The following is a 14,306-nucleotide window of genomic DNA, read 5'->3' as shown; positions in this document are numbered from 1 at the left end:
ACAAAAGGTTGTATATTTTAAAAAAAATGCTGTTTTTATCCTCGTGAGTGTTGCATTAAAGTTCTTGTTAGAAATAAAGCTCTTAAAGTATACACTCATTAATCTTATAAAAATGGGAAAGGTACTGCAACCTTTCTTCAAGAATCAACAGTAAGTCACAGATAAGATTGTGATTAGGTAGAACCCAGAGGCTGTTTCACATTTGTTCTTTCTTTTGATAATGTAAAATCCTCATTCTGTTTAAAAGATACAGCACATTGGTTTTTTCTCTTAGAAAAAGCAGATTTTATGGAACTTGGATATCTGGTTCTATTGGGGTGTTAATTTCACAATAACTTAATTTATAATCACTTCTTAACTGAAACTAGTTTTGTGTGACAATTTATAATCACTCTTCTTATTTTAGCTAGTTCTGCGTGACAATGTAAAACAATTGTTTTTCTTTAAAACACTTGAGTTTTATCTAATGTAAAAAAACTGATATTTCTTACTCTGAAAAATTTTTAATATTTTCACTTTCAGTTTCAGGTTACTAAGTACAACTACCTTTGCAATGTCAAAACCAAAGGTTCTAATAACTCGTGCAGATATTCCAAAGAAGGCTCTTGATATGCTCAATGAAAAGTAAGTAAAAACTGTTTTGAAATATATTCAGATTTTTGTTACTTGAAACTAACATAAATTTTTTAGAAAGTTCATATTCTGATTTTTTTATGAGGGATTTAATTTGCATGAAATGCACTCCTGTGCATGGATTTTCGGAAGGAATTTTGTCAAAGCACCAGTCACTATGACAGACTCATAAATATATTGAAAATTGCTGTTAATAAATGTCAGCATTAATTAATCTCTTGTCATATGATGGAATGGAAGTCTTACAAAAAATTATAAAGTACTGTACTGTATTATAAAACGAACAGGAACTTTTCCACTGATAATCCAGTCACAATATAAGAACAATTTCAATATGTTTATACTGTACTGTTCCCAGATGTGAACTGGAAATGTGGCCAAAGAACTTTCCAATGCCGCGAGATGAATTGCTTAAGAAGGTTTCAGGAAAAGATGCTCTATTTTGTCTCCTTACCGACAAGATTGATAAAGAACTTTTAGATGCAGCAGGTAATGTAATGAATTATTGCACTAATTTTATGTAGCTGGTACTGTATAGTGTATCTGGAGGTTGGTGCTGTATTATATATAATTTTTGATTTTTTGGAATTCAAGAAGTATTGAGTATTGTAATACTGATTTCAGAAGGTTGATCCTAAATTTAATAAATTTTTACCCTCAAAATTGTATTATTGTTTCTGTTTTTTGCAGGTCCAAGCCTAAAAATCATTGGTACTATGTCGGTTGGCCACGATCACTTAGATTTATCTGAAATAAAAAGTCGTGGAATAAAGGTAAGAAGTAAGATCACATGAAAGTATACATTTTCTGGGTTCGACCTGTGTCACCCAGTGAAATGGTTCCATTTAGCACATTTTTAGGTACTGTATAAGAATTGCTACATATACCAGAGAAAAAGCTATCTAGAATGCCGGGGTTACCACCCCCGGAGCGATCATCTAATCGATGTTGATATACACTAAGGGTGAGCTTACACCACCATCACAGGCCTTCGCCCAATAGATCTCTCTATTCTTAAAGTCCCAAATTGGATGTGCCGTATAATGCCCGCCACCCACTAAGCGTCATCACGATACCGCAATGTCATTCCAAATTTAGCACTGCTACGAGAACACGTAAAAGTTTTTGTGGTGTTTGTGTTCTTTATTTTAGCAGCTCATCATGCCTTCCACCGAGATTTTCTCACCATCTGAGTTGAGTACTAATTCTGGTTGGATTATTATCGCAGAGGCATCGTATTTTAGGTTTACGTAATTATTGTTTACTTAAATTCAACAGCGCTGCGTCATGTCCAGGCATGTGCTGTATGTTTGCCTCTGCTCGTTTTCGACCTTGAATCTCAACTTTTTTGATAAATGATTGAATTCTCCTAGTTTTTATATATTTACTCTATCTAGTTTGGAGGTTATTTGGAGAATTTACCGTTTCGCTGGTTGGGAATGAAGTATCGTCATTGCCTCTTCGCTATCATGTAGGCTTTAGGTCCCCCATTTACTGACAATAGAATTTGGGTCCTTTTATCGGTCTCCCTTCTCTTCCAGTGGACTGGTTCCTTCTCATTGGTGTAAATTATTTATTCATGATGTTAGCTGTTATGTACAAGCAAGGATGACATATTTATTCCTAGTTTAAGTTTTGCATTCGATACGACATCAGGGGCGCCATTTTGGGTACCTTACGTTTACCCAAATGTTACCGAAGATAATGCATTTCCTTCGGCCCTCCCTGTCGTCGAATCACTTTGTATTCATATTGGTATTAGATATGTTTAATCCTAGGCTACCCCATTTCATGAATGTTTCCTATGATATTTTGTTTGTTTATATACTTGGTAGTTTTATTTCTAATTAAGGTTTTTAGCTAGCCTATCCTACCTAGGCTAGGCATGATGGTGCTCTTACACGATGTTCAGGCTACCTAACTCTCCCGACCAGTCCATTAGGTTTGGGAGGTGAGGTTAGTCTAGTATACGAGTTCCTTTAGCGTGAGGGATCCTCACTTTTTAATTTACCTTCTGTCCAAGTTGTTCCAGTTTTGTGAAGGGTGGCTGAGCTAGGACGTAGGTCCTTCACTCCCCACACCAGTGGCAACTCCCCACTCCAGTGGCTGAGCTAGGACGTAGGTCCTTCTCTCCCCACACCAGTGGCAGTAACCCTGGCCTTCCTGACTGGTCCAAGAAGCTTGGTTTTTGGAGAATAGGCTATGATCATTAACTCCATGTTCTCGTGTATGTAGCCTAGTTACCGTCCTTTTACCTTATTGGTTAGAAATTGGTGACGTCACCTGAGCGTTATCCGCGTAAGAGGGAAGCCGTTCGCTTGCGTTCGGCACTCCCGTTATGTGGTTATAGTCGGCGTCTGGAAGGTGCTACCCACCCGACCGGTCGCAATTTGCCGGGTTTCTGTCACTTTCTACCTTTCCCATACGGGTGGTGTTTCGTTAGCTCGCTTCTAATGGTTTTACTGATTAGTAGCTGGAGCGTCGAACATTGTTCCGTGATTGCATGATAACAGTTATGGTATGTTAGTATTTACTTCCCCGCCGGTCTAGTCTGATTTTTCGTTGTTCTTATTCATTATCCACCCCGGTGGGGCGGGTCACGGTTGTTGGCGGTTTCCAATATCTGGTTTCCGCCCTGGCTGGTCGGTAAGGGGCCATACATCCCCCCCTGCTCCGCCACGTTGACACCGTCCCCATAAATTAAGACACAATGAGTTTTCAGTGACTATTTACGGCGGAATGTCATAGAGTACCTGTTTATATAACAGGTTAGAACATTCATCAGTTTAAACAATAGTTTAGTTTTTCCTGCCGGGATCAGTCCCGGAGGGGTTTTGCCTTGTCTCGCTTGTATCATCTTCTAAGCTAAGTTAAAGTATTCTTACTCGTCGCCGGACCTATTCCGGCGGCTCTTGCTTTAATAATACTCATATACCATCAATCCACTTACAGATGGTACGTTGTCAGGAACCACAGTGTCCGGCCGTTCTCCGGCAACCGTGCGACGAAGTGTGCCGCTCGCACTCCAGCTGTGCATTGCAGGTTGGGGATGTGACCGTTTGGCACCCAGACAACTGTGAATTCTGTTACGCTTTCTGCGAACTGGTGTCCGCTGAGTCTGTAAGTGATGAGAGCCTGCTAACCTTTAGCCTCTTTCGGTATTGATGCCTCATTTAGAAACGTGCAAAATGAGGAGTATATTTCGGTAAATCCTACCTTCTTTTCCAGTCTAACCTGTTAATCCGTACCTCTGCGCTGTCGACCCTGAAGACCTGGGTCGGTGGATTTAGGAGGAATGTTGCGTCCAGCAACCCCTACGTGCTTTCGGAAGAGATCTGTAATCTCCTCTACCCTGGTGCTCGGATCTCCGCCGCATTACCTGGGGGTCGGTCGTCCCAATCATTGAAAAGATCAGATTGGACACGCAACCCTCCCGAGATGTCTCCCTGTGCGGGGAGGTGGCAGTGGATGTGGCGGTTATTAACATCCACCTGGAGCCCATGAGTGTAGAAACACATCAGGTAGAAGGTAGGATAGTAAGTGAGGCAGGCAAGGTTAGTTTGGTTAATTCTTTATTTTATTTTACCTTCTTCTTCTTCCTGCTGGTCCGCTGGTATGGTCACCAGTGTCGTGGCATGCCGCTCAGTTGTCGCGACTTCGCGCCTCTCCCAAGGCGATGAAAAATCACTGGTTCTCTGTCATGATCAGCTTCCTTCCAGGGATTTCCAAACCAGCTAACCTTGGGGACAGATCTCGATCTGTTATGCCCAAGGTGAAATCTCAGAAAAAGAAGGACTTAACAAAGTCCTCTAAACCTCTAAGATCTAATCCGCCAGCTCCCTCTAAGTCGTCACCAGCCCCCAAACCGGTGGCGTCCACAAGTAAGGCTACTCCCCCTTATAATAAGGGGTCGAGGTCCAGAGATTCAAAATCTAAGTCTCCACAGCTTGGATTTGATTCTGAGGCCTTTGTCAATCTGCTAATGCAGAAAATCGACTCAAAGGTAGAAGCTAGGCTAAAGGATCTGGTCACAAGCTTACAGCCTTACGAAGAGTCAATACAGCCATTGGCACAAAAGATGCAGGTTCAGGAAAGTTTGCTCTCCGGATTTATCCAATCCAGAGCAGCACATCAATCCCATGTTGTCCCGGACGCCTCCAAACTGCCCCCTTTGTTAAGGGAAACCCTTGGCGTCTGGCCTTATATGCCCTACTGCATAACAGCACATTGACTATCGAAGGTTTAGGCACTCGTCATCTGGAGGAACTGGAGTTCTTTCCAGCCGACCTAATCTCCCCCCACCCCATCCAGGTTTTGCCAGTTTAACGGAAGAAGCCTGGGTTTGGTCTGATAAGGTCCCTAAAGGGACAGATATCTTCCCGAGGGACCAAGCTCAATCCATCCTGTTGCGCGCTCTCACAAGTTGGGAGTGCGGGAACACGAAGCTTTCCTCCTTCAAGGGAAGTTTTACGTTGTTTTCCCTTGGTGACGCCATTCCTACCCCTTGCACTACTAAGGTTACGAAATTGACCCTTCAGACGGGGCTAGTTGGCAAGCCTATACCTCAACTTCGAGGAACGAATTCTACTTCTCTTCCCTTCCCCGGGGACCCGGAGTGTTGGTTGGGAGCTCCGGCAACCTCTATGGTGGGGAAACTCGTCACCGAGTGTGCCTCCACCTTATTCAGCAAGCATCTTCCTAGAATTCCGGAAGCTCTGCTCAAAGCTGAATTTGAGGCCAGGTGCAGGTTGAGTTGCTCCCTGCACACAGTCACCACCTCAGAGGTAACGGCATTAGCTTATAATGATGTGCCTCTGTTTCAGTCTTCAAGAAGTCCCTATTGGCTTCCTTCCAATTGGGTCTTTATGACTTGTGATAGCCAGATAGAACTGCGGGAAACACATCTTCGCAGAGGCCACCAACTTGCATGAGCCCAATAAGCTAGTGAGAAGTTCTACCTGGGGACCTAACTCTTTTGTAAAGGGTGAGGTCAATAATGTTGTGGCGGAGGCCACTAGAGTGAACCAAAGTCTCCGCTCTAGTTGGGGCCTTCCTTTCAAGAGGAAATTCTCTGAGACCTCCGGACCCCAACCTAAAGGAAGGAAAAGGTTCAGGGGATTCCAGGGCTTTAAGAGACCTTAATCTCCAACAGTGCTTCAAGGGGTACCGGTCTCACAGGTCGGCTAGCCTTCTACATCTAAGGCGCAACCTCAGCAGCAGTTCGTGACGTCCTCAGCTTTCAACGCCTTGTTTGAGAGCCGTGGAACGCTTCGAGGCTACAATAGACATGCGGGGGGAAGCAGGGCTGGAGCCGCCTACAGAGGTAGCGCAGCATCCAGGTCCCTCTCACTTGGAAGGGGAGTCCGTGGAATCAGAGGAAGCAGGACCTCCCCCAATCAATGAGACACCCCAGGTAGGCGGGAGATTATATCTCTTTAGGGACTGCTGGACCTTCAGCCCGTGGACCCATAGCATAATCTCAAAAGGTCTGGGACGGAGCTGGAGCAAAGGGCCTACTCCTCCAGTCTGATTCTATCAACACCCATCCCGAGTCTTACAGGACTGTGCAGTAGAACTTCTGCAAAAGAATGCAATAAAGAAAGCCAGACACTTGAAATTTCAAGGCTGTCTGTTCAGTATTCCGGAGAAGGACTCAGACAAACAATGAGTGATTCTGGACCTGTCCCGTCTCAATTCGTTTATTCAATGCGACAAGTTTCGCATGCTTACAGTCTTGCTGGTACGGACCCTACTTCCTCGTGGGGCCGTCACCACCTCTATAGATCTTACAGACGCATATTATCACGTCCCGGTTGCGAGAAACTTCTCTCCTTTCTTGGAGTTTAGACTACGAAAACAATCATACTCATTCAGAGTCATGCCATTCGGGCTCAACATAGCGCCCGAAACATTTACCAAACTGGCAGAGACAGTAGTCAAAGAACTGTGGACCCGAGGGATCATGCTGGCCGCGTATCTGGATGACTGGATAATTTGGTCATCTGATGCCAAAGAATGTCAAAGAGCAACTTATATAGTAATCAACTTTTTGGAATACCTGGGTTTCCAAATAAACAGTTAGAAATCACGCCTAGTGTGGTTAGGAATCCATTGGGACCTAAGCACACAAACTGTCACTGCCACCAGCAAAAAGGAAAGAAATAGCCAAAGGTACCAGACAGTTCCTCAAAACAAAAATGCCTCTCATCGTACCCAGGAGAGAATTCTGGGCTCTCTTCAGTTCGCTTCAGTAACAGACTTGCTGCTGAAAGCCAAACTGAAGGATATAAACAGAGTATGGCGGAAACGAGCCAACAGGAGGAACAGAGACAAGCTGTCTCTTATCCCACAGGTATTGAAGAAAAGGCTTCGACCTTGGTCGTCAGTCAAGAGTTTGTCGGGTTCAGTACCTCTCCAGTTTCCCCCTCCTTCACTCGTGATCCATACAGACGCCTCCCTGAGCGGTTGGGAAGGGTATTCCCAACACAAGGAAGTTCAAGGAACGTGGTCGACAGTGTTCCACCAGTTCCATATCAACATCTTAGGGGCAGTGGCAGTGTTTCTAACATTATAGATACTTCGGCCAGCCAGACAGGTTCACATCAGGCTGGTCCTGAACATTACAGTAGTAGTACATTGCCTGAACAGCTAAGGCTCCAAGCCGTGCCGTATCAATCAAGTGATGTTTGCAATTTTTTTCCCTAGCAAGGAAACATTGTTGGCACCTGTGAGCCACCCACCTGGCAGATGTTCGGATTGTCATTGCAGATTCACTGTCCAGGACAACCCCGCTGGGGTCGGATTGGTCCTTGGACAAGAAGTCGTTCGGGTGGATTTGCCTTCAGGTACTGGGTCTCCAGGTAAACCTGTTTACCACAGAGAACAACCACAAACTTCCGTGTTACGTGGCTCTCAATCTGGATCCTTTAGCTTATCCCACAGGTGCAATGTCAATCGACTGGAACAGGTGGCAAAGGATCTATCTGTTTCCACCAATAAATTTGTTAATGAAAGTTTTATACAAACTGGGATCATTCAAAGGTCAAGTAGCACTAGTGGCTCATGCACAAACATATCCCCAACCCACAGTTTACACAAGTAGTACAACTCGGACCGTGTCAGCTTCCTCAAGAATTCTGGACGCCCTATCGTTATGGGCTTCATGAAATTTGCAGCACAAAAGGGCGCTAACATTGACCCTCTTAATACATTATTCATAGAATCAGATTAGAGAGAATCTGCCCTCACACAGCTCATGAAATATCCACGAATCTAGCGATCTCTTTCTTTAGATCACTGTTCGGGTAAGGATTGGCCATTAGTTCTGTTACTACAACAAAATCTGCCTTAAGAAAAATGTTTTTACATGGTTTCAATATTAATCCTACAGACTCCTGTTTTTAGTCAATTCCTAAACCCGTCCACACACGGTCTCCTGGTACTTAAATGACGTACTTAAATTGGTATCAGGCACTGATAACGGTTTATGTTCATACCTGAGTCTGTTAAGAAAATCATTATTCTTAGGAAGTCTGGCCTCAGGAGCTAGAATTTCTGAACTGTCTGCTCTTTCTAGAGAGCCCAATCATGTTGATTTCCTCCCGTCAGGTGAAGTTCTGTTATTTCCGGACCCCAGTTTTCTAGCAAAGGACGAAGATCCACAGAATAGATGGTCTCCTTGGAAGATTATTCCTCTTCCACAGGTTCTGTCTTTATGTCTAGTCAATGCTTTAAGAACCTATTTAAATAGGACATTTAAAAGAACTGCAAGGCCCCTTTTGTTAGGGAAGGTGGAGGTAATATTTCCCTAAAGGCCATCAGACAACAAATTCTTTATTTCATTAAACAAGCAAACCCGGAATCAGTACCTCGGGTTCATGATGTTCGTGCGGTGGCCACCTCAACTGACTGTTTCCACATATGAATTTTGAAATACACGGGCTGGAAATCACTAACAGTATTTAAACGTCACTGTCTTAAGTCTCTAGAGGCTCTTAAATATTCCACAGTTACTACAGGAAGTATTGTTCCTCCTGGTTCAGCTCATGATTAATTTAGGACTGTGCCTTGTCCTTTTGATTTGTTATCCTCGTTTACCTGTGGTATAGTCTCTAGCCTTCCTGCCTCGCCTGCTCGCCCTGCGTCTAGCCTTAGGTCAGCTCTGCTTCACAGCCTGACCCATTCATGTACCGCAGTTACCTTGTAGTTAGTCATATTTTGTTGGCCTTAAGTGTCTTGATTTGGTTAATTTTAACTGTGTACCTCTTAGTTTTGAAATTGTCGTTGATCTTATAATTTGGCTGTATTAAAACACAGTGAAGTTTTCTCTAAGTTTTGTTTAGCTCTATTAAGTATTCTTTGAGGCGTACCACCAAGCTCTTGTATGGCTGATTCTCTGTTACTATTTCACTGGGTGACACAGGTTGAGCCCAGAAAAGGGATTTTGACAAAGGAAAAATCTATTTCTGGGGGAAGACCTGTGTCACCCAGTGACCCATCCCTGCACTTCTTTCCCACCCGGGTGATATACCAAGCTTGGTGGGTGCTAATTTTGGGATGACGTTGCGGTATCGTGATGACGCTTAGTGGGTGAGCGGGCGTTATAACGGCACATCCAATTTGGGACTTTGAGAATAGAGAGATCTGTTGGGCGAAGGCCTGTGATGGTGGTGTAAGCTCACCCCTAGTGTATATCGACATCGATTAGATGACCGCTCCGTGGGTGGTAACCCCGGCATTCTAGATAGCTTTTTCTCTGGTATATGTAGCAATTCTTATACCTAGAAATGTGCTAAATGGAACCATTTCACTGGGTAACACAGGTCTTCCCCAAGAAATAGATTTTTCCTTTGTCAAAATCCCTTTTTTATTATCCACTCAAAGTACAAACCTTTCATTTTACACTCAGAATGCAGAATACAATCAAGAGCAGAGTCACAAAAATAATTGCTTTTTAATTTTCAAATCACAGGTGTGTTGTTGTTCCACTGTTTATAACTTGTTACCTCTTCTGTTATTTTAATTAAACAGTTTAAATATGAGAGACATGGCATTTGCATTATAAATGATACACTTAGCAGAAAGAGCGAGGGTTAGGAGGATCATTGCTTCCAGGACTCAGCAGTGGAAATTATTATTACAATGGTATTATAAATTTATTTAATGATACCAGTCAGTCATGTTCCAAGACTAGGTGTGCTTACTTGAAGGATTAGTTAATTGGAGTGAGGTTAATTTTAAGAAGTTCAGTTAGGTAAGAAGAAATGAAAGGAAATGGATAAAAAGTAAAAGGCAGCAAACAGTGCATCTTGGGCCAGAGGAATATTGCATAAAACCTATGCAGTAAACCATGATTCGCGGACTCGCACCATCGCGGGTTTCTCTGTGGAACATATCTAGCCATCATTCGCGGAAAATTTGCCCATTCGTGGTATTTTTCACTGAGAAATATTCACTAGTTATTGTATTTTCATATAATTTTCATGAATAAATGCACTTTTTGTGATAAACTATTAAAATAGTCAGGTGTATGCATTTTTACAGAGTTTTTCTGTGTTTAAACTATCAAAATGGGCAGTTCTAAGTGTTTTTAGAGGGGTTTTAAGTACTAGTATCATTTAAGTGGTACCCTCTGACAGGCCAAGTGTAAAAAATCATATGATTCCATTTAGTGAATGTCTTCTTTGATTTTCCTTATTAAGTGTTCACACACTGCCTTGGTTCTGAAAGAACATTGAAGCTTGTACTTTTTCTCTGTTGAATTCAGTGTTGGAATGTGGAATTCATCATATCAAAGGGAATAACACAAGTAATTTTGACTCATCTTAGAGTTGTCTACTTGTTTGACTCATGGGTTTCATGAGTAACCACATAATCCAGTCCCTTATATGTACGTAATATAACACTAACAATTAACAATTTTTTATGTATGCAATGATTGTCAAGTTTTGAAAACAAGTCAGTTAATGAAATTTTGTCTGAATATCCATTCAATTAACCCAATATAAAATTTTAGTTTTAATGTAGTAGATAAAACTCAAACTTGATGGCTGCATTAATTATAAATGAAATCCAAACTTTATGGTTGCATTAACCCTTAGCAGACAGATCCCTTCATGAGAGGATCTAAAACAGGTTTTGGGTGGTGGACGGATCCCCTCATGTGAGTATTAATATTACGCGCTGTACGATTTGGCTGTATCAAGTGGGAAAGAGTTTCCATTACTTCAGTGGCCCATAAATGAATGGTGGCAACTTTATATTCAGCTCAGCTCAATCAGTGGGAGCCTCAGGGAGATCAGTATTGTTCTTGACTTGATTGGGGGATATCTTGCTCCTCCCTCTCCCATGACGTCTTTTAATTCATTTGCTCATAAATATACCGAGGGATTGCTGTTGGTTTTAGTTATCTTTTATGATATGATGTCAGTTATAATTGTAATTTTGCAAAGAAAAGTGCAAAGAAATATTAGAAAAAACATGTATACCTCCAAAAAAGTTACTGCATCTCCTGATCTCGGTAAATTCACCAAATATTTTACAACAATATTTGTTACTGATTTTAGTTCTTACCTATTATGATATTGTGTGAGCTGTAATTATAATTTTACAAATTAAAATAAAATAAATTTTTAGAAAAACATGTATAACTTGATAAAATTTATGAGTGTTTTGTAAAAGAAGCCCCACACAGGGTTGTAAATAGTCACTTTCAAATTCCCGTGAAAGTAAGGAAAATTTTTTAGAATTTTTTTACACCATGTGCATTTGCATATCTTCTGCTTTCCACTGATGTGTTTTTTTCTTAAATTGGCCAACCTTAAAGTTTGCCCGGTATTTGGGGTTGCATGATATATAATTAGCCTGTCCCTTACCCCTTAAGGGACGGCATAATTTATCAATGTGCAGCACCCCAGACCGGGGAAACTTTGAGGTGGGCAAAATAAAAAAAAAATCACATCAATCATCAATGGGAAGAGAATGACATGTACATGCACACTGTATAAGTAAAACAATTCTAAAAAATTTTCCCTACCTTCCACGAGAAGTTGAAAATGACTATTTACAACCCCTTGTGGAGCCTCATTTACAAGATAATCGTAAATTTTACCAACTTATGTATGTTTGTTCTAATAAATAAATTTATTGTATTTTGTAAAATTATTATTACTGCTCACACAATATCAAAACAGATAAGAAATAAAAGCAGTAACAAATCTTTTGCATATTTGTTGAAAAATATTCACGTAAATTTATGAGAAGGAAGATTCAGTAACTATTTTTTTACTTTTATATGCTTTTTCTAATACTGTATTTCTTTCCGATTTTCTTTGTAAAATTACATTTACAACCGACATACTATCGTAAAAGACAAAAACAAAAAACAACAGCAACCCCTTCGTATATTTACAAGCAAATTTACATAAAGACTTAGGTGAGAGAGAGATGCAGCACTTTTCCCCTTCAAGTCAGAAGTATTACTGATGACTGAAAAGACAATCGCAGCAACTGGCCCGACTCTCAGGTCAGTATAAAAGTTGCCATTAGTAAATTTATAGCATATAGAAGTATTGGCACCTCTCGCCTCATTCTTACCATATCAGTGGTGTGTAATATTGTTTCACACTCAGGCTCAATCCGTCCACCTCCCCAATCCTGTTTTACTTCACACTGAGGCTCAATCCATCCCTTAAGGGTTAAGGGTTAAGCCACTTTATAGCAATAATAAATACAAGGAAAAGAGTATCTGTGCAGTTAAGTTTTAATTGTACAGCTCTTTAATATGTTTACATAATATGTCTGTTCAGCATGTCAATTTGGTAGTTTTGAGTGTGGAATTATTATTATTTTCCATTATTAATGCAAATTTTTTTTTTCAACAGGTTGGGTATACACCAGGTGTCTTAACAGATGCAACAGCAGAACTTACTGTTGCTCTGTTACTGGCAACAAGTAGACGATTGTTTGAAGCTCATGGTGAATTGCTCAAGTATGTTTAAATTGTACTTTGTTGATTATCAATATAGCACATAAAGTGACTTGAGGGATGTGTCTTTCATATTTAAATTGATAGGCCATTCTCGGAATTTAATCTTTATTCTTTGTAATTTCTAAATTAATTTTTTAATTTTCACAGCTGCCACATTTCTCAGCATCATTACTGAGAAGCTGCAAGATATATTTGTTTCACTATAAATGCATTACTGTACTTATAACTAGCATGCTGTGTGACAAAAGTCCCAGATGCCTTAGTCCCTGTTTAAAGAAGAATCAGCAGTCCGTTTATACTGTATATGTATGAGTAAATCCCCAGTGTCTCCAACAGCAGTTGGGATCCTTCTTTTTGCACCTGAGTGTGTTTAGAGTGTGCCCTGACAGTCCCCAGGAGCTATTTTGATTTTGAGACCCTTGTTTTGAGGTTATGGTTACTATTTGCATTCATTTACCTTGTTCCTACATTTTGTGTTATGTGATCATTTGTTACTGCTTTTGTTAAACGTTTTTGTTTTGCAGCTAATGACTTGTTATTGTGTTAGCACTTAGAAGTGGCTTCAGTCCCTTTCTAAATTTACTGTGGTTTTTTGTTTTGGGAAAATGTTAATTTTTACTTCTATTTTGGTGATTAGCATGCTTCTTACCTTGTATTATTTACCCTGTGTATATTTCTAATCCATAAGGACTGCATCTGCATTTCTAGTTTTTTGCAATGTGTTATTGACAGAAAATTTTCTTGAATGCATTGTCAGATCTTATTCATCTTTTTTTTGTTACTGTGAGTAACTTGCTACTCAGTTTCCTTATGTTTCCTGTTTGTTTTTATAATTTTTATCCTTTAATTTTAGCATTGGAATAGTTTTCCTATGTTAATGTTTCTCAAGTACCGTATTTCGATAATTTTTTATTTCATGTTCATTTAATTCTAGTTTGAGGTTTTGCTATGGTGTTTGTAATTAGCTCTTGACTTTTGTCCTTGCTTTGAGCTTATACAGTATTGGTTTCTTGTTTGCACGGCAGTGTTCTGATATTTACTTCCTATGTACCCCTGCTACAGTAGCTGTTATCGTTAGTTTTATTCGTTTTGTCTTAGCTTATTTTGCAATTTTGCCCTTGTAATTTATTATTAAATGTAGCCTATTTTGCAGTTTTGCCTCTGATTTATTATTAATTGTGTGTAGTATTCTCTTTTGTCATTTACTATTTTCATTATGTTAATTATTCCTTAGTGTGCTTTTTTAGATAAAGATGGAAATTCCTGTACCATGCATGTTGTTCTTGAAGAATCAGTGCTTCAGATTTGAGCAGTGGTGTGCCTACAAGTGTCAGATTTATCTCATTGTTCTGCGACACTGAGTATCTTTAGAGAAGTCTTCCACCTACTCCATGCTGCCTCCTTTTGACATCAGGACTTTGTGCCTACATTGTGGGCCTTCACAGATAGCTACATCTGCTGTCTACTCTCTATAGGCCATAGGAGCTCTTGCCTCTGCAGCTGTCTCCTTTGTCAGAGGGTCACCCATTTACCATTGCTAGGAATCTTCCTGTCTCATCATTTCATCATCTCTATAAAAAAATAGGCCTTGATGTTGAAAAACAGCCCAATGACAATATTTTAAGAAGGAAATTTTGCACAATTTTTCCTGTGCTACAATCCATAGGAAAACAGTACTCTCAGG

The 14,306-nt window shown here is 40.5% G+C and overlaps 1 protein-coding gene across 5 annotated transcripts in view; it reads left to right on the top strand.

Annotated features, from left to right (window-relative positions):
• The window catches only part of LOC136837455 (glyoxylate reductase/hydroxypyruvate reductase-like), a 63,921-nt gene that overhangs the window by 35,375 nt on the left and 14,240 nt on the right, over positions 1–14,306 (top strand). For all 5 annotated transcript variants that reach the window (XM_067102237.1, XM_067102235.1, XM_067102236.1 and 2 more), the window contains 4 exons: positions 523–624; positions 992–1,122; positions 1,324–1,406; positions 12,516–12,622. In XM_067102237.1, coding sequence (XP_066958338.1) covers positions 554–624; positions 992–1,122; positions 1,324–1,406; positions 12,516–12,622 — 392 coding nt within the window. In that variant the 5' untranslated portion in view covers positions 523–553. The remainder of the gene's footprint in view (positions 1–522; positions 625–991; positions 1,123–1,323; positions 1,407–12,515; positions 12,623–14,306) is intronic.

Source organism: Macrobrachium rosenbergii, chromosome 59, assembly GCF_040412425.1.
Source record: "Macrobrachium rosenbergii isolate ZJJX-2024 chromosome 59, ASM4041242v1, whole genome shotgun sequence".
NCBI lineage: Eukaryota > Metazoa > Arthropoda > Malacostraca > Decapoda > Palaemonidae > Macrobrachium > Macrobrachium rosenbergii.
Note: the sequence above shows the minus strand (reverse complement) of the source record. Positions and strands in the feature narration are given on the sequence as shown.